The 25,577-nt window shown below is 44.9% G+C and overlaps 1 protein-coding gene across 5 annotated transcripts in view; it reads right to left on the bottom strand.

The window, feature by feature from the left end:
- Positions 1-11,979: 11,979 nt before the first annotated feature.
- The window catches only part of Incenp (inner centromere protein), a 30,704-nt gene continuing 17,106 nt past the window's right edge, over positions 11,980-25,577 (bottom strand). For 4 of the 5 annotated variants that reach the window (XM_076844687.2, XM_076844689.2, XM_076844688.2 and 1 more), the window contains 8 exons: positions 21,635-21,744; positions 21,439-21,559; positions 20,936-21,058; positions 19,817-20,028; positions 18,233-18,308; positions 17,963-18,070; positions 15,949-16,099; positions 11,980-14,634 (listed from right to left, as the gene is read on the bottom strand). In XM_076844687.2, coding sequence (XP_076700802.2) covers positions 14,420-14,634; positions 15,949-16,099; positions 17,963-18,070; positions 18,233-18,308; positions 19,817-20,028; positions 20,936-21,058; positions 21,439-21,559; positions 21,635-21,744 — 1,116 coding nt within the window. In that variant the 3' untranslated portion in view covers positions 11,980-14,419. The remainder of the gene's footprint in view (positions 14,635-15,948; positions 16,100-17,962; positions 18,071-18,232; positions 18,309-19,816; positions 20,029-20,935; positions 21,059-21,438; positions 21,560-21,634; positions 21,745-25,577) is intronic. The other variant, XM_076844692.2, reaches the window with a different exon arrangement.

Below are 25,577 nucleotides of genomic sequence, written 5' to 3'. Positions count from 1 at the left end.
AGTTATAAATCAGTTGTGCTTATCAGTGGTTTTTTTTTTTCTCATTGTTTTGTACTTATAGGGTTTGTTTTCCCTACTGGATGCAAGCTGTAAAGGGCATGGGTCTGTTTTACAAATACTCCACCACCTCAGCTCAAAAGCCCAGGGAGGGACCCCTTGTGGAGGGATGAGAATGTACAACTCTGAACCAGGCGGTCGTCTCTGCCTCTGATGACTGCAGCACCCACTAAGTCTCCTCGGGCCTCACATGAAATAGGGGTGAGGCTTCGTCCCACCAATCTCTCTTAACCACAGGATGGATAAGAAAAGCTCTGCAAGTTTTGAGGCAAGCTGCAAAATGAGAGGGTTTCTCTTATTCACCAGGCAGAGGCAGTTCTACAGGGTTGGAATACTCTCAGTGGAAAACGAATGTCTACTCTACTGAATGTAGAGATTCAGACTTTAACCAAATAGACTCCTGTGTGATTCAGAAAATATCCTGAATTTCTCATTTTGTTTCAGTAGTCTCCCCACCTAGGCTTGACTCCATTTAGGCCTGGTGTAAATTTACTTTTTAAATCTCTGGTTTGATTTATAAGCAAATCAAGCACTCTGATTTGAACCATCAATAAATAAAAATGGAAAATAAATAAAATTCTCTTGTTTAGCAATAATAATATTTTATGATGCATGGACATATAAACACACAAAAAACTGCATTCAACTTATGAAAAAAATGTGTTAAATTTTTGCTTCATGTACTTAATACTTTTTCAAAATGGCAAGATATGGGTCTGGGGGGTGTAGCTCTGTGACAAAGTGCTTGCCTGGCATATATAAAACCCAGGATTTAACACGCAGAACCAGAAAAAATGTTTGGAAATACATGGCAGGTCCTCTGTCAAAATGAATCTCTGCTGGTACCCAAATCATCAATGTGCCTTATGCTACAAATTCCATGGAGACATTTTCTTATTATTTCCTTGTTCCTGATGAGTCTGTGTGGTTCTTGCCTCAAGCTCTTCATGACAGTGAATGAGTGCTGTAGCCACCACTCCCATGCCCTCAGACCCAGGCCATACCTGTAGCACACCCAAAGCACCTGCAGACTTTTTGCTGCCACCTCTGATTTGCACAGTGAGTCTCACTGAATGGAAAGATCATTCATTAGACATCCGAGACAGTGACCATCAATTTGTGCACCAAATCATGCCAAATGGATGGTCCTGTGGTGTCTAAATCCCTTTTCTGTGATATATCCCCAGGAAGAAGAAAGGAAAAATCTTAAATGCTTGACTTACCAAGGAATTGTCAGATAACTGCCCTACTTGGGCTGTTTTTAATGACAGAAACCAGTCCCAGTACCATCTGAGACACAGCCCACAGTTGGGGACCCTTTAACACCTATATGTTGACTTCACACGTCATCTCCATGGTCCAGCTATTACAGGGGCCCTCTCCTGCTTGGCCTGAGGCCTTCTCTCCGGGTAAGACCAAAGCCTTTTCAGCATGAAAGTTTTGTCTCGGTGATAGAATTTTTCACTTCCTCTTTGAAAATCACTTCCAAATCACAGAAACATTGCAATGACAGGTAGAATAGAGATCACCTCTACAAGCCGGTCCAATTGCAGTTCTTTTGCTTTGATAATACAATCTCCTTGATTCCACTGTGCTTAACATGAATTCAGGGTAAGGTTCACCATTTGTGGGACAGACATTCCATCAGGTATTCAAGCTTTGAAGATCAAACGACAACCAGACTCTCCCACCCCAGCCCTAGAGTTCTGGCAATATCATTCATAAATCCAGTGTTGAAACAAGAATCACGTGGCCGACACTGAACAGGCTTCATGTGGAGAAAGCCCTCCCAGTGTCTATGACAGACACACAGACAGGGTTCCAAGGAGCAGTATAGGCTCTGCTCCTGTGAATTTCTCCCAGGTTGTTGAGAGATCCGGTTGAGTTCCAGCAGTTTTCCTCCAGCATGTAACAGTCACTTGAATATGAAGGATTCTCCTTCAGGGCTAAGTTCCTTTCCACAGGGTTGAGACCCCTAGACTAAGGTAAAGCTCGGTTCCAATACTTTGGTTCTACCAAGAGAGGGAAGCCTAATTAAATGGATTTACAAGAGCTTCCCTGCAGTGACGCAGTCCAGGTCCCATTAGCTCTTCTCTCAGCACGGGTTTGTGCTGTCAAAAGGAAATTTTTCTCTTTGTAGGCAAATGTGACTCCTTCTAGCCCCCCTTTGACATCCCTCTGCACATAGAATCCCTAATCTTCCTAGATCTCTGGTAAAGACAAAGAAGATAATCCCAAGCAAGACAGTTAGCCACAAGGGAACCATGTTCCAGTTGCTCGTTTACAGGAGGAAATTAACCTAACTTCCCAGAGCCAGCTTAGAATTTGTCTCTCTGTGGGACACCACTAGTTGGAGGTCCTGACGCCCTTCAGGTACAGAGGGAAGAGGTGGCAAGGCCAACTAGCACAACCAAAGATGTGAGATGGGGGTATATTTTTTCATCTCTAGATTATATGGACCACATGAGTTTCAAGGAGCCATTACTCTTTCTGTGTCCCAATAAATGGAGACAAGACCTTCTTGACATGAAGGTCCTAGATTAAATAATTACCATGTGTTGAACGCTCGGTACCGCGTAGTCCTCAGACGGCCCTTCCACCTGAGCCAGGTGGACACTTTCATCCTCTCTGAATAAGGCAGCTCTATTCTTCCATTCTCACTTCCTTTACCTTCCAAGACACTAACACAGCAGTGTCTTTCCTCTTTATTCCCCTTTATTAAGGTCGACCCTCAGTACAGTCTCCACTCAGGCTTTACCTCAGTTTCTTCAGCCCTGTTGCCCTCCATTCCTCATCCCCTTCTTTGTAGCTATGAAATATGAAATGACAGGCATAATAAGCAACTGCCATGGGGACGCAGAGCTCTCTTTGGTCAAAAAAAGAAAAATTGGTCAGCTGTTTTGAACTAAAGTTAAAAAAATAAAATGAAACTCATTTCCTTTGGTTCACTTTGAGTGTGAACTTCATCACCTCCCACACAGAGGGACTGTTGGCAGGTTGTAAATGTTCCATGAAGTTCCAGATTCTACAGGAAATGGTGCCACCTTGAGGTTCAATCTGTACACTTACATTCAGTTTTAGAAAAATACTCCACAGACACTTCCTATTACATGCCAGTCCCTACACATAACTTTGGTGATTAGAACAACAAACTCATTTGAGACCCTAGGATGTTCCATCCTGTGCAGGAAGTAGACACATAAATATGACACTTCAAAACAAAGAACATGGTCTTTGGGAGACATGTGCTTAGGAAATTGTGGAAATATAGAAAACGGCCACGTACACCAATCCGGGCATTCAAAGGAGGCTTTGTGAGGGGCAAGATTAAGAGAGAAGTAGAATTATTTTGTCAAAATGAACCTGAATATTATATATAGTCATAATGCTCTAATAAAATAAGAGAGGAATAAATAAATGTCTGACCCGGAGTATCAGTCAACATTCACTTAACATGCACAGGGACACTGCAGAGGAAGACCTGATCGAGCTGGATGCTGGGACTTAGATTGGACTCCTGGGAGGAGGATGGGTGCTGAGAGCCACAGCCCAGTTGGGATGGCACCAGAAGGAGTGGTTAAGAGGTGACAGGCAGCCATTAAGATGATGATAATTAAGTTATAATTGCTGTGACTGGATGATGCTGGATTGGGACAGGCTGTGTATTGAGTTGTATGTGGACCCCGGCTGTCCAGCAATAGGGTGGCTCGGGAATAGGGCGGCTCCAGGAGTAGGGTGGTTCCTGCTGCCTTGGGCGCCCACCACTTTGGAGTTCCCCTGGAGTTCTCTCGGGGTTGAGAGAGAGAGAGAGAGAGAGAGAGAGAGAGAGAGCGCACTGAGCCCAGTGGAGAGCTGGGAGAGTTCCCGGGGACAGTTCCCGGGAAGTGTGCATGGAGTGCTTGGCGGCTCGGCTATTTTGTGCCCAGCCAGACTGCGGCATTGGCTCTCAGCAGATGGGGTTTACAAAGAAGTGAATCAAGAATTGGAAAATCACCTCCAAGTTGGCACAGATGATCGATTCAACCCTCATGGCAGGTTGGGTGACAATAACTCTGCAAAATCCAAGTGACCCATGTACATTGAGGGCCAGGAAGGATGATAATCCTGGCAGAAAACATATCCAGACAGCCATCCTTGTGGATGAAGACAATATAGCCGCAGTTGAGGGAAGAAGACGCTTAGGGGAAACATGAAATCCTCTGTGGTTTGTCATTTGGTCACTAAGAAGTCATCAGAGTGCTGAGGAGTGATAATGGTCAAATTATATTGTTACATTATGTGCATATATGAATATCTAACAACAAATTCCAACATCATGTACAATTAAAACACACAATTAAAAAATGTGTAAAGAAGGCTGGGGTTATGGCTCAAAGGTAGAGCGTTCGCCTAGCACATATGAGGCCCTGGGTTCGGTCCTCAGCACCACATTAAAAATAAATAAATAAAATAAAGGTATTGTGTTATCTACAACTAAAAAAAACTAATTTAAAAAATGTGTAAAGAGAGGAGATAAAAGGAAGTTATCAGAAATTCATGGAAGTCAAATCGTTGGCTTGCTCACCACCTGTAAAGAAGAGTACTAGTGATTGGGGATTAATAAATACCATCATAGCTGTAAGCATTTATCAGGTAGGAGTAAACATCTACTTCCCCACCTCCAAGGGTGGAGGTAAACCTTGCACTCTCTTAAAGTACTGCTGTTTCTTTTAACCATATTTGGTATAGCCACCATCTTTCCACATACAAATATACTCTTGGTTTTTGTTTTTGTTTTGTTTTTGCAGTGCTGGGGATTGAACTGAGAGTCTTGAGGAGGCTCGGTAAGTGTCTACCACTGAAGTATGCCCCCAGGCCCCAGACAGACACTCCTGAAAGACCCCACTCATTTGGACAATGCACAGAACAGAACCATTTTTCACATCCTAAGGACCAGAGTGCTTCCTCAAGTTTAGGTCCTGAAGACTCCAATGATACAGAAGAAGATCCTCATCTGAGAATGAAACTCACTTTTCTCCCAGCACTAGAGGGTGAGGGAGGAAAAAAGTCTGCAAAAGATATGAAGAAAAAATTTAAGGGAATATGACAATGTTTGTCATCAACTTTTGAGGAACGTTATACTAAAACAAAAAGATAGCAAAAGTAACTCAGAAAGCTATCCAAAACCCCAGCAGAAGGCATTTCTAATTACTGAGAAATAGGAGAGCCCTAACCAATGTCAGGAATTGAAAAATGAAAAGAACGTCCTACACCTAAACAAATAATATCTCAAAACAGACTCTCTTTCAACTTGAGGTGGGTCCAGAGGCATTACATCAATTCGTCCACATTCCCTCATTCAGAGGACGTTGTCGGTGTCTCAATGTTGCAGTCACCAAAAAATTCAATATAACGTTTGTTTGTGGCAGATGCTCATTATATATTTGTTAAACAAATGATCGTCATTGAAGTTCACGTCTTTCTCTTTGCCTGGAGTCTAGCTATTAGGTTCTGAGCTTAATGGGACTTCTAAGTTAGTTTCCATAAAGAGATGAATGTCTCAAGGACAGGAATGTTCTAATCTTCTTCTTCTTTTTTTTTTATAGGTCACAAGAGTTTATTTTTTTAGAATATGAACTGGAAAAAACATTTCAAAGGGAATGAACTAATATTTTAAAGCATATGGATGATGTAGAAACCATAAACTCATCTTTTAAAAAGAATTCATATAAAATTGAAATAACTATGACATTTGCGCTAACAGTTTAAATACTCATTCCCCAAAGGAGACATTAACTATATAGAATTCCAGGCATTAATGCCGGTTTCTCTTCTTCTCTGATCTTGTGTTTCTGCTTTTTCCCATGACAGGCTAAAGAAGCCCTGAAATGTGTGCGCCATTCTCTCTACTTGAGGATGCTAAGTAGAAGAACTCAGTGAAAAGAATTAATCTCACATTTTTAAACACCAGTGGATTTTTCCATTTTGTATTGATTTTGTAATTTCCAAACTAGATGTTTTTGTTTTCTTTTTTTACATGATAAATATATTTGGTGAAATAAAAAAGACAAGATTCAGAATTCTGGAAGATAACTGAAAATAATAAAAATCAAAATATCAAATTGAAAATATATCTGCAATGAAGAACACAATGTTGGGTTTCAACACCTTTTGCTACCTTGAGATGGGATGCTGCAGTAAGAAACGTCTAAATGTGGGAGTGAGTTTGGAACCAGCAATGGGAGGATCCTGGGAAGAAATACATGCCAGGTGCAGTGGCACATGACTGTAATCCCAGTGGCTCAGGAGGCTGAGGCAGGAGGATCACAAGTTCAAAGACAGCCTCAGCAACAGCGAGGCACTAAGCAACTTAGTGAGACCCTGTCTCTAAACAAAATACAAAATAGAGCTGGGCATGTGGCTCAGTGGTTGAGTGCCCCTGAGTTCAATTCCTGGTACCAAAAGAAAAAAGAAAAAAAAAGAAATACAGGCTCATGTTAGAGTCCAAATTGCCCTGGACAGACTCGGCGGAAGTTGAAATTTCTACGACATTCCTGTTGAACACTCACAGGAAAAAGGAACGTGTTATCAGAGAGCAAAGGGGAAGGGCTATTTACGATGCAGTGGCAGAAAGTTATCAAAATTGTTGTCTACTGACCAGGTCAAGATACCACCATGCCTGGGTTCTTGGTTACCCACATCATTCCAAACCAACCATTCTCCTTTTCAAAGGCACTGCTCACTCAGTTTAGAGTAACATGGTCACAAACATGCAGACAATACACCCTAAGTAACTGAAGCAGGAGTCCACTAAGATGTCACAGTGTCCCTGCCACTCCTGCAGTGGTGGCTTCTGCCATTCGACCAGCGCTAGCTTCATGAAAGAAGGTTCATAAGTAATTGCTAGGGAGTTTTAAAGAGACAAGACTCTCATTACCTTTAATACCAGCTCCAAGACGACTTCTCCTAGCTCCCGCCTCCAGCCACCTAATGCGGTGGCGGTGTCGAGGTTTGCAGAAGAGACAAGAGAGAGAGAGAGAGAGAGAGAGAGAGAGAGAGGGAGAGAGGGAGGGAGGGGGAGAGAGAGAGAGAGAGACACACACACACACACACACACACACACACACACGTCAGGGAGTGAGCTTTAATTGGAGAACAAAAAATTCCAAGGAAAATCCCATCCAATGAAGGTTAAGGGGGGCAGCATCCCAAGGTCAGGGGTGATGATTGGGTCTTCAGGGCAGTGGCCAGGCATACCTCTGCACAGACAAGCCCTCGGACTTGGAAAAGGAAGGCTCCGACACAGCTGTGTCCAAGCGCCTCTCACCCAGCCTGGGAAGTAACTCAAATCACGTGCGAGGATGGCTGCCCCCCAACACCTTTACAGGGCTTCTGAGGCCAAGCAATTCATTCTAGGAGCCCACATTGGGGGTAACCCCATAGTAATTTTGTTAAAGAATCCCAGCACAGGGACCACAGGGGACCCTCAGTGGGCCCCTTTCTCGGCTATTCTCTAATCACAACCGAGACACTAAATACACTCTTGAAGTTCCCCTCCTCTGCTTCCCTGGAACCAATTCTCCACTGCTACGGACCCCTCCAGACTAGAGGCAGAGCAGACAGAGCAAATAGAGATCCAAACAAATGTCATAGCATGCATGAGTTATGGCCTCCTCTTCTTTTAGCTCCAGATTAAGCTGAAATGAACCTCTATTACCAAGATCAAAGCTTCATAGCCTGATGTGGTGGCCCACGCCTGTAATCCCAGCAACTCAGGTAACTAAGGCAGGAGGATCACTAGTTTGAGGCCAACATCAGCAACTTAATAAGACCCTGAATCAAAATAAAAAATAAAAAGTGCTAGGGATGTGGGTCAGAGGTAAAGGCACCTTTGGGTTCAATCCCCAGTACCACAATAATAACAATAATGTTATTAATAATAATATTATTAATGATAATGTTATTGTTATTATTATTATAAGTTTTATGAATTTAGTCAACTAACCTGAATCAGTGTTGGCCTTCATGTCCACACTCAGACTTAATAAGTTGCAATAAAATCAAGTGTCTGTCAAAGGTATGATTATGCAGCTTAGCTCACCACTACAAGACAATGAGTGTGCTTCCCTTCTCAGCATGCAAGGTAAACTGCTTTTGTGGAAAAATTTCAAACTTTATTAGACAGCGGTGGGGATGTGGTGGAGTTGACCACGCAAGTTATTTTTTATTGGCTGATTAAGGGATCAAGCTCAGTAAGGGATACAAGTCCGAGCTTCAGTAGCTCAGACTCTGGCTTTATGTGCTACCATCCAGGTTTCTACAGATGTCCAAAGGAGCCTCAGTTGAGCTCCAAAAGACTCAGATGATGACTGTAGCTGGGGCTCCAGGTAATCTGTAACCCCTTGGAATACAGGTGATGGATTTATATGGTTTATATCTAAAATGTTCTTCCTCTCTCCCCCCCCCCCTTCCATCCCCCCATCACGAAGTGAGCCTCTTGCTCAACCACATGTTCCCAGCCAAAATGTTCTGCCTTGCCTCAGGCCCAAAGCAATGGAGCCAAATGACCATGAACTGAAATCTCTGAAACCATGAGAAAATAATTTCCTCCTTCAGGTTTTTTCCACAGGTATTTTGTCACAGCATCGAGCTGCTGACAGAAGACTGCTTCCCTTCTAAGCCTCCTCTGCCTTCTTTCCTAAACCTTCTCTAGGAATCTTTGCATCACAGAAGCCCAAAGGGAGCAAACAAAGGCTATAACGATGGCTCTGGCCAAGCAGAACTTGCCCAGCATTCAGACTACCTCGGCTCCTGGCCCTCAACCCCACCACAGCACGTGGACTTGGGCTTGTGTTATCACAAGCAGATGGAGTCAGAAGGTTTGTCCACCTCTACCCGAGCCTTACCTCGGGTTTGACAAGGATGTGTGTCGGGTAAGGAAGGGGTGGGCCACAGTGAGGGGTGGGGTTGGCAGCCAGGGACTGGTCTTGTGAAACAAAGGAGCCTGGGTCAGCCTGTGTCGCATGGCTCTGGCTAGGTGGTGAAGAGGGGCCCACTTCTGTCCCTATAGTAGGATAGGTTGTGTACAGCATCCCTCCAGCAAGGGGGCAAAAATAAGTTGGTGGCTAACAGTGACTTTACGTGACAGTAGAATCCATGTAGAACTAAAAAGAACCAGCAAATTTTTAAAAAGCAAAGGGGTTTAATTTTGATGAACTATAATTTATTATTTTTTTATACTTTATACTTTTTGTGTCATGGAAGAAATCTCTGTCAAACACAAAGACCCTTAAGATCGTTTCCTGTTTTCCTCTAGAAGTCTTTAACATTTTTAGCTTTTACATTTAGGCCTATGATCCATCATAAATTAATTCTGATATATGTAAGGACATGTAATAATTTTTCAAATACATCCAACTGGACCAGATAAGATGCCAATACCATACTGTCCTGATTTCTGTAGCTTTGTATTGTCTTAAAAAGTCCTGTTGTGTGACCTCTCCAATTTTTTTTTTTTTTCATTTGGGTTATTAAAAACTCTTTGTAGTTAAATATGAATTTTTAAACTAATTCGTAATAAACTTTTACCCTTCCATCCTCCAAAAAGGAGGATATTGGGCTTGGTTAAGGTTGAATAAAATCATTGGGGAAGACTGACATTTTAATAATATGGAGGATCCGACCCACGAACACCGTATGTACCCCATGTCTTCATGCATTTCCCTCAGAAATGTCCTGTTATTTTTCACTGCATAGGGCTTCAGATCTTTTTTTTCTCTCAAATTCATTCCTAAGATTTTGATATTTAACATTACTGAGACTTCTATTTTTATTTGAATTTGATTGCACATAGCCAATGCACAGAAATACAATAAAATTTTGCATATCATTCTTGTATCCTGCAACCATACTAAACTGACTTACTACCTACCAGCCTTTGGTTGATAATACTGGATTCTCTAGAGGTTATCATCATTTGTTTTTGTGCTAGCAATTGAACCCTGGGCCTCTCATGCCAAACACACACTCTGCCTCTGAGCTACGCCCCCAGCCCCTGAAGATCCTTTCCAATACTTTTTTTTTCTACTGCACTCTACAACCTCTAATGAAATGCTCAGAAGTAGAGTCAGCATCCTTGCACTGAGCTCAGTATAAGGACTGCATTCAGACATTCACCATTTAGTATGCATGTTAGGTTTGTTTTGTGGGGTTTTTTAAATAGAAGCTTTATCAAGGTGAAGAAATTTTCTTTAAATCCTAAACGTACTTAGAGCCTTTATCATGAGTTATTTGCATAGAATTGTCAAACTTCTCCATCTACTTAGTCATGATTTTCCTTTAGCATTGTTAATGTGGTAAATTTCATTTACTTTCCAATGTTAACCCTACCTTACATTCCTGAAATAAATCTCACTTAGTCTGTTACCCAGTGTATTTATGAAGGTATTTTGTAGAATCTGATTTGCTAAAATTTTGTTGAGAATGTGTTTATGTTCATGAGGGATGATGATCCAATTTCCTTGAAACACCTGTGTGTGGTTTGGGGATCAGGGCAATACTGGCCTCAGAAGACTCACAAGGGTTCTTTCCTCTTTAGTTTTCAGAGAAGTTGTGTAAAATTGGTATTATTTCTTCTTTTAAAATGTGGTAACAAGTACCACTAACACCATCTATACCTAGAGTGTTCTTTGTGAGAGGAACGAAAAATCAAATCCTCTTACAAATAGGACAACTTATACAACTCACAATAGCTAGACTGTGGAACCAACCCAGATGCCCTTCAATAGATGAATGGATTAAAAAAAAATATATGGCATTTATACACAATGGAGTATTACACAGCACTAAAAAATGACAAAATCATGGAATTTACAGGGAAATGGATGGCATTAGAGCAGATTATGCTAAGTGAAGCTAGCCAATCCCTAAAAAACAAATGCCAAATGTCTTCTTTGATATAATGAGAGCAACTAAGAACAGAGCAGGGAGGAAGAGCAGGAGGAAAAGATTAACATTAAACAGAGACATGAGGTGGGAGGGAAAGGGAGAGAAAAGGGAAATTGCATGGAAATGAAAGGAGACCCTCATTGTTATACAAAATTACATATACGAGGTTGTGAGGGGAATGGAAAAAAAAACAAGGAGAGAAATGAATTACAGTAGATGGGGTAGAGAGAGAAGATGGGAGGGGAGGGGAGGGGGGATAGTAGAGGATAGGAAAGGTAGCAGAATACAACAGTCACTAATATGGCATCATGTAAAAATGTGATGTGTAACCGATGTGATTCTGCAATCTGTATTTGGGGTAAAAATGGGAGTTCATAACCCACTTGAATCTAATGTATGAAATATGATCTGTCAAGAGCTTTGTAATGTTTTGAACAACCAATAAAAAAAAATAGGACTACTTAGGTTTTCTATTTCTTGAGTAAACTGAGATAATTTCTACCTTCCAAGGAATTTGTGTGTATTTCATTTAAATCATCAAGTGTGCTGCCCTAAGTGTTTCAGATAGTCTCTAATGATCATAAACATCTGTATGATCTGTAATGGTGTGATCTCTCTCTCCTGACAGGGGTAATCTGTCATATCTTTTTCTCCTAACCAGTCTAGACAGAGGTTTATGAATTTTTTAAGCTTCTCAAAGAAATAGCTTTAATTTTCTGCTGTTTTTCTGTTTTCTCTCTCTAGTGTCACTGAATTCTGCTCTGCTTTGCTACTTTTCTTCTTACACTTCAATTTGATACTGTTTTTCTACTTTGGAAAAGTGGAAATAGAAATTATTACTGAGACCTTTTTACTCCTATCATAGGCAGTTAGTCCTATAAATTTTCATCTGAATATTACTTTAGTTGCACCATAAGATACAAGGCCAACACACAAAAATCATTTCTATTTCTATATATCAGCAATGAACAAGCATAATTCAAAAATTAGAAAAACAAAACTATTTACAATAATGGCCAGAAAATAAATATTTAACAAAATATGTACAAGATAATGTAAGCCAAAACTACAATGTGCTGATGACAGAAACTATAAAATGTGAATACATGGAGACATATCACATGCACGAATCACAAAACTCACTATTGTAAGTATGTGAATTTACCTCCAAACTCATCTATAATGAAATTCCAATGGAAACCCAAGCAGGACTTTTGTATAGATAGATCAATTCTAAAATATATGTAGAAAGGTAAAATTAATAGTAAAAACAAATTGGAAAGGAAAAAGAAATCTGGAGGGTTTAAATTATCAGATTTTGAGATTATTACAAAGTATGGCAATCTTGGCCATGTGGTTTGGGCAAAAGAAGAGACACAGATGAATGAAGAAAAAAAGTCCTATATAGGCCCATATGAAATGTGGCTAACTGATTCTTGACAGAGATACAAAGGACATTCAGTGGAGGAAGGACAGTCTTTTCAACAAATGGTGCTGAAACAACTAGACATCCGTCCACGTGCCCCAAATAAAAACAAAAATCATGAACCTCACACTTTAAAAAGTAATCTCAAACTAAAAGTTATCTCATGTCTAAATATAACATTTAGAATAAGAAAACATTCAGAAGGAAACATACAAAAGCTTTGGGACTTGACGCTAAACAAAGATTTCTTTTGGACATGACACCAAAAAAGTATAACCCATAAAATGATAAGTAGACTTGCTGAATTTAAAATGTCTGCTCTATGACTGGAAGTAAATGAAAAGGCAAGCTGCAGAACAGCAGAAAATAGTACAGAGCACGTATCTGGCAGCAGATTTGTATTTACACCACACAAGGATTCTTAAATTCAATGGTTAAACAACACAATTTAGGACTGAGTGAGACTTGAACAGATTCTTCACCAAAAATGATATACAGAAGGCAAATAGGCACTTGAAAAAATATTCACCCTTTTCAGCCTTGAGGCAATATTAAAACCATGAGACACCACTACACTCCTATTACATGGATAAAGAAATACGGACAACATCAAATGCTGATCAAGACACAACTGAAATTGCCTTTCTGTTGAATAAGTGCTTCTTGGACACGCTGTATCAATATGCTTATCAGAGTGAAAATTTGATGTTATGATTTCAGACAAAGACATGCTCTCCAGTTTACTTAACGTAAGTTCCCAGTCGGGAGAACAGATGGAACAAATCTGCATGTCCACCATATTTGAATGAACTGTAAAATGTTTTTCTTCGCATGGGCAGAATCTTCTAACTTTGGTTTATCGTGTGTGTTCACCATTTCTTTTCTTTTTAAAGCATTCTTCTATTTAGCCTTTATTTTGTCCTAAGGTAGGGGTCAGGAAGTTTTTCTGTATAGGTTCAGACAACAAAAATTGTCAGCTTTATAAGCCACAAGGCTTCTGCTGCAAAACTTAATTCTACCCTCAAGTGAGAGCAGGTGGGGACGGACAGACCAACCAGCACTTCCAGTCTGCATGTTCCAATAAAACTAAAAGTTGACTGTGGCTTGATCTGGCCCATGGGCCATAGTTTACCAACCTCAACCCTAGGGACTTAGAGCAGCAGGACACCTAGTAGCCAGGACCAGGGCCACTCTTGATTGGCACCAACCATTTAATTAGCAGCTGTCTGGTTTCAATGTTGGGGCACTCTCCCACTGCCCTGGTCCCAAGGTGGTCTCAAAGGACCTCCTTTTTTTCTAATCAGAGCTCATGCACTTGAACTCTTTCAAGTCCTTTCACCACCCATGCAGCAAGGGTGGAGCCTGAGGAGTAGCTAGGCTGAGGGACTAAGTGGCAGGGCTGTGTCAAGGCCCAAGTCTTTCCAAAAGAATGGAATTTCTTTACTAACAGCAAGCATCTTCACTACCCCATCACGAAGTCATTAAAGTGTCTCCCCGGGTATCGGATTCAGCCCTCAAGTCAGTACCTCTGGGGCGGGATCCCCCCACCAGTGACCACGGAGCACACCCAGGTGAAGGAGCAGTGCCTGGCTTCTCCAGACCATCTGGTGGCCAGAGACACATGCCTGCAGGACCAGGATCTGGGGCATGATGCCGCGGAGCCTGGTCTTCATGACATCCACAGAAGGCTGGAAAGAATGCACTTTATTAATCTACCTCTAAAACTCTACAGACTAAAATTCTACTGAATTGTAATAATCTATTTACACAGTGCTGCCTGCAGGCTGGTTGGGGCTGGGCCTGCTTCCTCCCTAGCCATCCACCAAGCCCATGGCCCCCCGCAGGCCTGGGGCCACCTTCCATCTGCAGCACAAACACCTGCACACCAAGGAGGCTCACAGCCACCTGACCAAGCCCTCAGCACTGACAGACCAAGCAGGAGGATGTCAGCCAACACAGAGACAGACAGACAGATGGGCGCAGAGACAGCAGAGAGGCCATGGGCCTGCTTCAGTACTTCTTCAGATTGTGGACCAGGATGCCAGGGGTCCTGGTGCCCTGCAGGGGCGGTGAGTTCCAGACAGCCGAGCTGGTGCGCTTGTGGTAGCGGGGCTTGCTCTTCTTGAAGATGTCCTCCAAGTCCAGCGGGAGAATGGGTCCAAAAAGCTCCTCAATGTTCGGTGGGTTCAAGTATTGAGGGACGACAGCCTGTGAGAGCTGGGCGCCTACATGGAATGCAGAGGCCTGGTCAATGTCTTAGGCGCTCCATGAGGTCCCTGTCCCTTGCCCTACACACAGCCCTGCCACTCTCGCCACCCGAGCATGCCCTGCCCCTGCTCCTCTTGCAGGGCCTTCTTCAGGCTCACCCGCCACCCACACCAGCTCTTGTTCGTCTGCAGTCCTCTGGTAGCTGAACCAAAGTTCCCCAAGATCTGATAGAAGCAGGTGCTTTATTTTCCCCGTTGTGTAGATGGAAGACTTGCCCCAGGGAACAGAGCACAAGCACCAAGCAAGCCTCCTCGCCTCAGAGCACAGGCTGACAGGGGACAGAGCTGAGGCCGTGAGAGAGCACAGCCCTGCCAGCAAAGCTGAGGAAGACCCTGAGGGATCAGAGGTGGGAACGTGCACCCAGCACTTGCCAGGCAGCGGGCGCCACTCCGCACTCATTGTATTCCCCAAAAATCTCCTCAGCCAGGTTTTACTGTTAACCCAGCTAACAGATAAGTAAACTGTCTAAGGTCAACTAAGCTTAGGTGGCTCCTCTGCTGGCACTGGCCCCTGCTCACTGCAGCCTCTTGGGTGACTTGACACTTCTAGTTCGACCAAGATTCCAGCTATCGTGGGGTTCAAAGGAAGTGAAATTGACAAAAGCAAGCTGTCTTCTGTAGAGCGCTGACCCCCTGTGGGATTCCTGGCTGGGACCAGTCTGGCCCTCTGGAGGTCTGCATCCTGCCCCGACCCCCCGCACACATCCTGCAAACCACTACTGATGGCACCAGGCCCTGCTCCACGCCAGCAGGCCTCGCACCCAGCCCAGGGCAGCAGTCTCACTTACCCGCACGCCGTTTAGATGCTGGGCCTGTAAATTCCAGGTCAAATCCTGATCAAGTGGCCCGTGGCCCTCCTCCAGGTCTTTCCTACCATTCCCAATGGCTTGAAGCCCCTGGCTCCAGCTCTTGGCACTCTGCCTAAACCCTACTACCATCCTCAGCCCGACAGGTTGCTTATGTGGGTCTAAGCCTCATTGGCCCTCCTGAGTGGGGCTCTAAGAGGAGCTTGAGTCCATCAGAGCGCCTGGTAGCATGCCTGGCCTGGGCTGGCCACAATGTACTCATTAAGAAAACAGGCACCCACCACCCTAGGCTGGTCCTCAGATGAGCCCACAGGCCCAATGCAGGCTTCTTAGGCCAATTTCTCAAGCTGCCAACCCCAGCACAATAGCCTGGCCACCTGCAACAGTCTACCTGCCACTTCCAGGGCCTGAGAGAGTGAGGAGAGGCAAAGGCCTGAGTCTCCTGGGCACTCTAGGCCCTGCTTACCTTGGGCCCAGAGGGGAATAGGCTTCCGGGGGTTGGCCTCGTCATCAGTAGAGTCATCACTATTCAGGTCCATCCCATAATCCTCTGTAATGATTATGGGGTAGGTCCTGGGCCCTTGTGGAGTCATTTGATATGAGGTACAAACTGGAGACTGGGGGGAAAAAAAAAAAAAAAATCAATATGGCCACCACCTCCCTTCCCCTACCTTCCTGCATCCCACCACTGGGGGACGCTGGGCTCCAGCCACCTTCCCTCACCTCACAGGAAAACACAAAAGGTTTAGGGTCACATTTTAATCTTAAAAAGTCACAGAATACATACTACTCTGCATATTCGTTTTCCACACAAATATTTTTCCATGTCAGTGTGTCCAGATTCACCTCTCAGACCCATGATCTTCAACTTAACCCTCCGACATAGATGGACAGACCCAACTTCCAGTTTTCAACATCTTAACTTTGCTGCAGTGAAAACCCTTCCTTCACACTGTTTTGTTTCGTATCATCACTGAACTGAAAATAGCTGAAATGCTCAGCAGGAGCTGGCTAAATTCTAGTATAAAGAATGGGGACACAGACATCAAAAATAAGAAATGCACAGGGGGCAGAGCTGGGGAGAGAGACTGGCCAGAATACATTGTTATATTGTGTGCTTGCACCAACACGTAACAACCAATCCCATCATCACCTACAACAATGATATACCAAGGGAAAAAAATGTGGAAAAAAATTAAGAAATGCACATGTTAGAAGGGCAAACATCAAGAATAAAACAAAAATAAATGTTCAAAAGGGTGTGAGGAAAAACGAACATTTTTTACCCTGTTGATGGGATTATGTATCAGTACAACCGCTATGGAAATCAGTATGGCAGTTCCTCAAAAGACAGGAATGAAACCACCATATGACCCAGCTATGCTACTGCTCAGTATCTGCCCAAAAGAACCAAGCCAGCACACTACAGCAACACAGACACGCCCATAATCATAGCAGCAAAATTCACAATAGCCAAATCACAGAAACAGCCTTTTTTTTTTTTTTAAAGAGAGAGAATTTTTTTTTAATATTTATTTTTTAGTTTTTGGTGGATACAACATCTTTATTTTATTTTTATGTGATGCTGAGGATCGAACCCAGTGCCCCGTGCATGCCAGGCGAGCGTGCTACGGCTTGAGCCACATCCCCAGCCCCTGGAACCAGCCTTGATGTTTACCGATAGAAAAAAAGGTATATGTACACAATGGAGTTTTATTCAGCCGTAAAGAAGAACAAAATTATGTCATTTGCAGGAAAATGGATGGAACTTGAGATGATGTTTAATGAAATAAGCCAGATTCAGAAACTCAAGGGACATATGATTGTCTCTCATGTGCAGAAATTAGAGAGGAAAAAAGAAAAAAAGGGTGGTGGGAGAGGGAGGATCTCATAAACATAGAAGGGAAACCAGAAGAACAGAGGAAGGGTATCAGAGAAGGAAGGAGAGGGAGGGAAAGGGGAGGTAATGGGGAATGAGACTGATCAAATTATGCTGGGTGCATGTACAAATACATCACAATGAATTCCACTATCCGTATAATTATAATGCACCAGTTTAAAAAAAAAGGGGAAAAAAAGAAATGCACGTGTTGAAATGTCTATAATATATACTAAATGAAAAAAGAAAAATCAAACTTCCAAATAGTATTTGGTCATACTCATTTAAAAATGTACAAGTGTATATGTATGGAAAAGTACATCCATGTGTTTGTGTGCATGACCTGGTTACATATGTAAAACTCTAAGATATATAATGAGTTTAGTAGTTTCCCAAGGGCCCTTTTTTTAAAATTTATACTTTTATTAAAACTTTTTTTTAGTAACAAATTCTACTTTTAGAATATAAAAATAATATACCTATCAAAAACAGTAGATACAAAAAGGAGGTGGACCATCCTCCTTAAGGTCCTAACTTATAAAGCCCCTGTCTGGACAGAGAACAAGAGCGGGCCCCTGGCCACCCTGGGCACTGGCCTCACCTGCACATCTATGGTCACATTCAGGCCCTTGCTGGTTCTAGTCGCCTTCTTGGCTTTGCGCTCCTGCTCCTCCTGCAGCTGCTGCTCAGCCAGGCGCTGCTGCTCCTTCTGCAACCCAGCCAACAACAGGGAGTTGTGTATGTGCCCCACTGCCACCCCAGGCAGCACAGCAGGCCAGGCAGGCCCTGCGCCAGAGACTGAAATCAGGCTACCATCTCCCCAGCCACAGCCCAGCAGGCCCAGAGAAGCCCACCCATGACTTCCCCCTACCTTCTTCTTCTCCTCCAGTTCCCTCTGCAGTCGCTCCTTGTGTAGCCGCAGGGCCTTCTCCCTCTCCTGCAGCTCCCTGAGTACCAAGCAAGAGCCTGTCAGGGCAGGAAGCAGAGCCCTGGCCCTGTTCCCACCCTGCTAGGGAAACCAGGCCAGTGGGTATGCCTTAGAGGATGGGATGGCAAAATGGGATACCAACTCAGAGCCACAGCTGCACTTTTGCCCCAAAGGCAGGGTGTCTGCACCCTGAAGGGCCCTGCCTTGGCGATCACAAGCATGTAGTTCCCACTCCACCACACAACTCAGGTCTCAGCCTCACTCTTCTCTTATGCGATGGGACTGTAACACCTTTCTTCTAGCATTGTCACAGAGTCAAATGAAACCTTCTGTGCTACCTGCAATCATTCTAACCCACAGGACAAACACCAGCTCAACCCATGAAGCAGAGGAGGGGCTGTGATGGGTCTAGCTCATGACCTTGAACAAGTCACATAACTTTTCTGAACCAGTTACTTCCTCTGTGAAGTGGAGCTGATGGTTCCTAAGCCACAGTGAGCTTCAAGTGAGGACGCAAGAAGCGTGGGTAAAATACAGCTTGGTACCCACCACGGCTACCATTATAATTATCCTGTCACCCCTCGTAGGGTGACAATACCACCTTGCACTATCCAATTCTAAAACCACATTAGCTGCTACCCCTTTCTCCTGTCTTGGACTTCTACCTCTGACTCTGTCCATAGGACCAGGGACAACTTTATGTCAATCAATTAGCACCAGAAGACAGCACTATCACAGTCCAGCCCTTTGGCTGTGACTCCTCACTTCTCCGTTAAGCCTATAACCATCACAAAGATGGCGTTTCCCAGGAGATGGGGCAGGAAAGAGGACAGCTGCTGGGCTACACACACACGTGGGCACAGTCCTCTTACATCTCCTGGCCAACAGTGAGTGTGGCTTTTGTCCCTGACATCCCCAGAACCCCAGCGACCAGGCACAGGTGGGCCTCAGGTAACTACTTAGAAAACTAACTGCGGAATCCTATCCTGCCTCACAGAGACCACTCCTCGGCACAGCCAGTAGGTCCCAGGGTTCATGGAATCCAGAGTCCCCAAGGTGGGGAGCTGGGGTGGGAGGCACCCTGGGTCATCCTCATCATCATGGGGTGTACATCTGGGGGCAGGGCCCAGAGTGCTGAAGGCCCCATGCTGCATCACAAAGATCCCTCTGGCCCAAGATGCCAGTTTTGTTAACAGAAAAACAAAAAAAAAAACCTGTGGGCTTCCGTAGCCCCAGCCCACAGCAGCCCTGCTGCGAAGTGCTAGCCTGCCTGTCGCTGAGGAAAAGACCAAAAAGGCAGCACCACTGCCTGCAGGCAGAACAGAGCCGGAGCCAGGCCACCCCTCCCATGGCTCCTGCGTCTGCTGTAGACAAAGTATACCCTACTCGGAGGCCAGCAGCCATGGGCACCCGGCTCTGAAGGTAAGGAAAGAGCCTGCCAACCCAAGAGAAGCTGGGAGCCACACTGGTGTCAATGCACCGTCTCATTCCCACGCACAGGAAGGCAGGCTGTGAGCAGGGCCTCACCTTTCAGCCTGGAGCCGCTCCTGCTCCCTCTTGCGCTCCTGCTCCCTCTTGCGCTCCTCTGCCAGCTGCCGCTCCTGCTCACGTTGCTCTGCCAGCCGCCGCTCCTGCTCGCGTTGCTCTGCCAGCCGCCTGGCCTCGGCCTTGTGCAACCGCTCCTGCTCCTCCTCCTTCTTTTTCTGCAGCTGCTCTTGATGGCGCCGCTCCTCCTCTTCCTGAGACAGCCGTGCAGAGGTGGATAAGGGCACTCTCGCCGGCCAGGGCTCCCAGGGAGAGAGAGGCTGGCCAAAGGGGTGAGGGGCTGTGCCAACCCAGGGTCCTCTGGCACAGGCAACGGCAGGGGCTAAGCCGCCAGGTGGGCTGCCAGGTGCTCTGCGAGCGCCACCATGGCCAGACTGAAAAGGCATCTGATGACACCAACAGAGGCAGATTCAACAAGCAAGGGCAGAGGCTGGAGCTAGGCCCACCAGCTGTGTAACAATCAGTAAGTCACTTAACAACGCTGGCCATGGCTTCCTCATCCATAAAATGGGAACAAGAATAGTACCTGACGCCCCAGGGAGCTGTGAGTTCACTCACATGATACTAAGGACAGTGCCCGGCACAGAACTCCCTAATGACAGATTCCACTCCCTACAGGAGTGAGACACAGTTCCCAGGGAGAGGCAGGCCCCTCCTGTTCGGAGGAAGGGTGGCTCTAAGGGCAATCATGTGGAAGACTTTTAGCACATGCCAGACACCGCCTGACGACCTCACATCAGGTGACACTTTTAACCTTCACAATAACCCTATCCAGAAGATACTGCTCCCACTGCAAGTAACAGAAGCAGAGAGGTCAGGTAACCTGCCCAAGGTCACACAGCTAACAAATAGCAGAGCTGTGTCAGAAGTCTGACTCCAAATCATGCACCTCACCCTCAAAATGCCCTCTTCCTCAGAGACAGGGGGCAGGTTACAGTCACCATCCCCACCCCTGAGGTACTTGCTGTTCCTCCTCCTGGGCTCAAAGCAACAAGATTCACCAGAATCAACCCCAATAGAAGGTGTGCCCAGCAGGTCCTTGGGCACCAAGGCAGTGACCTTCCTGCCCGCCCCCTTCCCTGCAGCCCTCCTGCATCGCACCTGCTGGAGCCACTTGAGCCTGCGCGCCTCCTCCTCCTGCTTCCTACGCGCCTCCACTTCCTCCATCTTCCTGGCCGCCGCCTTTTTCTTGGCCTTCTCCTCTGCCAGCCGCTCCTCCTTGGCCTGCAGAGCCCACCCGCACGTGCCCATTGGTTGAGGCCCTCACACAGCTCCACAGAATAGGACCCAGAACTCTGCGTGATGGGTACTGGTGCCACTAAAAACCGTGACTGCTCCCCACAGCCCAGAGAAAGGGCAACAGCCGCCATCCAGCGGGTCAGTTCTACCCACTCGCAAAAGGCTGCTGGGAAAACCCAGAGCCCAGAATTTCAGCCCTTGGCTTGATTCAGAATGGCCTTCAGGGCCCACGATACAGACAGGATAGCGTGTTAAACCCACAGCTTCCCAAGAGGCCCAGCCCCACCTCAGCCTGCCAGGTCTGAGTGCTCAGGCCCCACCAGGGCGAGCCCACCCCACATGGCAGCCCCAGCCCAGGCTCTCACCTTCTCGGTCTTCTCATCGATCTGAGCAAACTTCTGCTCTATCTGCTTCTTCTTCTCCTCCTTCATCTGCTCCACGCGCTCTCGGGCCTGCATCACCTTGCGGAGGCGCTCCTCACGCTTCCTAGGGGCACAGAGAGTCTTACGACCTGGGAGGGCTGGGGCTGGGAAGGGCAGGGTCAGGGGCCAGGCCACTTACAGCTTCACCTCCTCCAGCCGCCGCCGCTTGTCCTCCTCCACCTTCTGCCTGCGCAGCTGCTCAGCCTCCTCCTTCCGCCGCAGGTTCTCCAGGCGTTGGCGCTCCTTCTCCTGGGGGTGAGAGGGGCTGGGACATGAGCAAGGACAAACCCCACTCCAAAGGCTACCCAGCCTCAGCCAGGTGGACAGCAGCAGAGAATGTTCCTTAGAGGCAGAGGTGCCCCTAGCATGCCCTCCATGCTCACCCAGGCTGGGCAGGGGCTTCTGTCTCTGCTCCCAGGAGGATCCAAACGCCTCCAAGGGCCGGAGTCACAAAGCACCCTCAGCTGAGCCCTGCCAAGTTATGGGCAGCACAAAAATCAGGCTCAAAATTGAAATGTGTGTGCTGATTCTATAAATAATGCATTTGAAAAAGAGAATGGAGGCTGGGATTGGGAAGGGACAAGAAGACAGCTTTGACAGCTCTGGCTACTGTTCTGCATAAGGGGCCAGCACACACACAAGCACTGTCACCATCATGCTTTATAACGTATGTTATTTGTGAATACTTTATTCTTTTGTGTACATCAACTATTTCAGAAGTGTTGAAAACAATAAAGTATTGTCAAGTGCTAACAAAGGTTACTATGGTGAGACAGATTAAATATGATATTTCTTAATTTTCCGAATTCCCATGATAGAATTTTTTAAAACAAGTTTTTAATAGTAGTAGTTGTATAGCAGATTGATGCTAGCACCCCATCTGGGCAGACCCAAAAAGCCACAGGAGGGCACAGTTAGGGCATGGACAGTCAACAGGAGCCCCACGCCCTCCCTGGCCAAGGGCAAGTCTGCTGTTTTCCCCCTAAATGGTCTGGGGCTGAAAATAGAGGCTGAGGCCAAGACCATAGCCCTGCACACACCACCCTCAACTGGCTTCCACTCCCTCTTTGGACTCAGCTTCCAACAGCCAGCCACCCCGCTCCCCCTCCAACTGGTTACTGCTCCCCCTCCAACTGGTTACTATCAGTTTCTCCCTGGCTCCTGGCCAACTGGCCCTGACAAGAAGAGCACTCCCACCCAGAAATCTAGCAGGGACGTGGCACGATCCTCCTGAAGCTCTGGTTAAGGGCTAGAGCAGAGTAGGCACGCACCACCTATTCTTCCCACCTATGACGGTCACAAAACCTGGCAGAACGCAGAGAACAGCTTCTTGAAGCCTCTGAAGAATAAAGCGGCAGGCAGAACTGGAAACAAGACCAGACTCTGAAGCACCAGCAATAAGTTCTCCTTTACCTCTCCTGCCCAGCCCAGCCTGAACTCAGTGCAGCTGAAACCCCAAAGGGTCAGGATCAGCTGGGTGCAGAAGGAGAACTCCAAGAAAAGCCCCCTAGATCTGACTCAGGGAGCAGAAAGAGAAAGTCTAACAGAGACAGTATACAAATCCTTTCTGTCATGGTAAACAGGGGCTGCAGCAGTTGCTGCAGACTCCAGACTATGGAACTATGTTCCTGAAAGTCTAGGCTCAAACTTGTTTATTACTCTTTGCTTCTTGGTCTTTCTGCCAGGTGGCCCTGGGTGCAGTCATAGAAGCACAAGGCAGAGCCAGGTAACCAAAGTCCTAGCTCCCTGGATGGAAAAGGAGAGTTCCAGAGAACTGGAAAGTACTGAAGGAATCAGGAAAGGGATCCCATGGATTATTTATGAGTTCCTAGGCTCTGTTCCAGGCTGCAGATGCAAGCATCTGACTCTAATTATCACACCCAAAACTAAGATAAAACACATCACCTTCAAGCCCCTTCAGACTGGCACACACTCCGCTAGACCCATACAGCAAAGGCTTGAAAACATGAACCGACTTTGGATGCACATGCCACAGAAGACAGATGGGAACCTGCAGCCTGAAAATGAATCAAGTCGATTGCTGCTAAACTGCAGAGTTGGTAAAAATATCAACACTCTCCATAAGATTTAAACAAGACCCAGAGCCTCAAGCCTAATAAGAACATTGAGGAGACAATCCAAAAATCACTCAACACGCAGAGAAACAAGAAAATCTCAACTGACATGGGAAAAAACAATTATCAGACTCCAAGGTGGCATGGTTGTTGGAATTTATCTGAAAAAGACTTTAGAATGGGTATTTCAAAAATGCTCTGATAAGTCATCACAAATATTTTCCCAAAAACTAGACAAACAGAAAAATCCCAGCAAAGAAACATGAGATATAAAAGAAACAAATGGAAATTTTAGAACTAAAAATGCAATAACTGAAACTTTAAAATTCAATGGATAAGTTCAACAGCAGAAAAGACAAGACAAATATGGCAAAATTGAACATAAATCAATAAACATTAATCAATTGAACAGAAAAAGTTATTGAAGAAAAATTAACCAAACTCACTGTTTTAAGACAAAATCACAAGGCCTGCAGGCGCAGTGGCACACGCCTGTAATCCCAGCAGCTCAGGAGGCTGAGGCAGGAGGACTGCAGGTTTAAAGACAGACTCAGCAACTTAGTAAGGCCCTGAGTAACTTAGCAAGACTCTATCTCAAAATAAAATTAAATAAATAAATAGGGGATGGGGCTCAATGGTTAAGTGCCCCTGGGTTCTATCCCTGGTACCAAAAAAAAAAAAACCCAAAAAACAAAACAAAACAAAAAAAACAGGTCTTCATGTGATTCATTAGTATCTTATAATCTCACAAGGAGAGGAAGGTGATGCTTAAGAACCTTTAAAAAAACAATGACTGATAATTCTGCCAAGTCCAGTGAAATATATGATCTTGGGATTTAAGGTCAGTGAACCAGATGACCTTGACAGGAGATGCACCCAAAACTATAAAGAAATCCATGAACACATGCATCATAAACAAACCTAAAAACTAGAAACAAAAGTAAAGTATTAAAATCAGACAAAATAAAAGGATACACTCCCTACAGAGGAACAATATTTGGAATGACTAAAGATTTCTTATGAGAAGGAAATTTTTAAAGTTTTTAAGAAAAAAAAAAATTTATACCCTGTGTAAGTATCTTACAGAAATAGGAAGAGAGCTAGGCTCCTCAGATGAAGGAAAACTAGAGAATGAGTTGCCAGCACACCTATTCTAAAAGAAGTTTTCCTCTCTACAAAGAAACATGAAATATCCAGAACAAAGAAAGAGCAACAGAATTGGCAGATACCCAGGCCAAGAGAAAATTCTTTTCCTCTTGAGTTCAACAAGATATTCAGCAGTTGAAAGTCAAAATTAGAATGTATCTTAATGGAGTCGTCAAAACCAAAGGATGTAATTTGCAAGACAACTAGAGTAACAGTAGTAGAGGCCGAGGGGCCCAGGGGGAGGTTTTTGCACATCCCCACACTGGGGAAATGGTGGCTCAACAGACTAAGTGGAGCACGGAATGCCTGGAAACACCTGGAGAGAATGCTGCAGAAGGATAGTCAAAATCACAGCAGATAAAATGGAACACACAAAAGTTTTCTAGTAAGCCTCTGAAAAAAAGAAAAGGGGAAAGATCAAACAAAAAAAAAGAATGATAATAATAATAAAGTAATGGTGGTCCTAAATTCCAACCTATCATTAAATACATCAAATTAAGGCACTGTCAGAATTATTTTTTAAAAACCAATTATCTGCTGTCTTTAAGAAACTCACTTTGAATATGATGGTTCAGATGGGTTCAAAGACCTTGGGCAGACAGTAGGAGGCTAATCTCCAAAGGTAGCTATGACTCAACAATTAACATGACATTCTCCAAAAGTCACCACCACACTGAGCTGAGGGCAAACAGGTCAATGGCTGCTAGGATCAAGGCAGAGAGATGGTATGACCACACAGGGGCTGCTACTGGCGCTCTGTGGTGATGGAGAGGTTCTGCATCCCAACTGTGATGGCGGTTACATAAATCATGTTAAAATTCATTGAACTATACTCCCCACCCCCCCCCCAAAAAAAAAAAG

Source organism: Callospermophilus lateralis, chromosome 2 (genome assembly GCF_048772815.1).
Source record: "Callospermophilus lateralis isolate mCalLat2 chromosome 2, mCalLat2.hap1, whole genome shotgun sequence".
Lineage (NCBI taxonomy): Eukaryota > Metazoa > Chordata > Mammalia > Rodentia > Sciuridae > Callospermophilus > Callospermophilus lateralis.
This window is presented reverse-complemented; position numbering and strand designations above follow the sequence as displayed.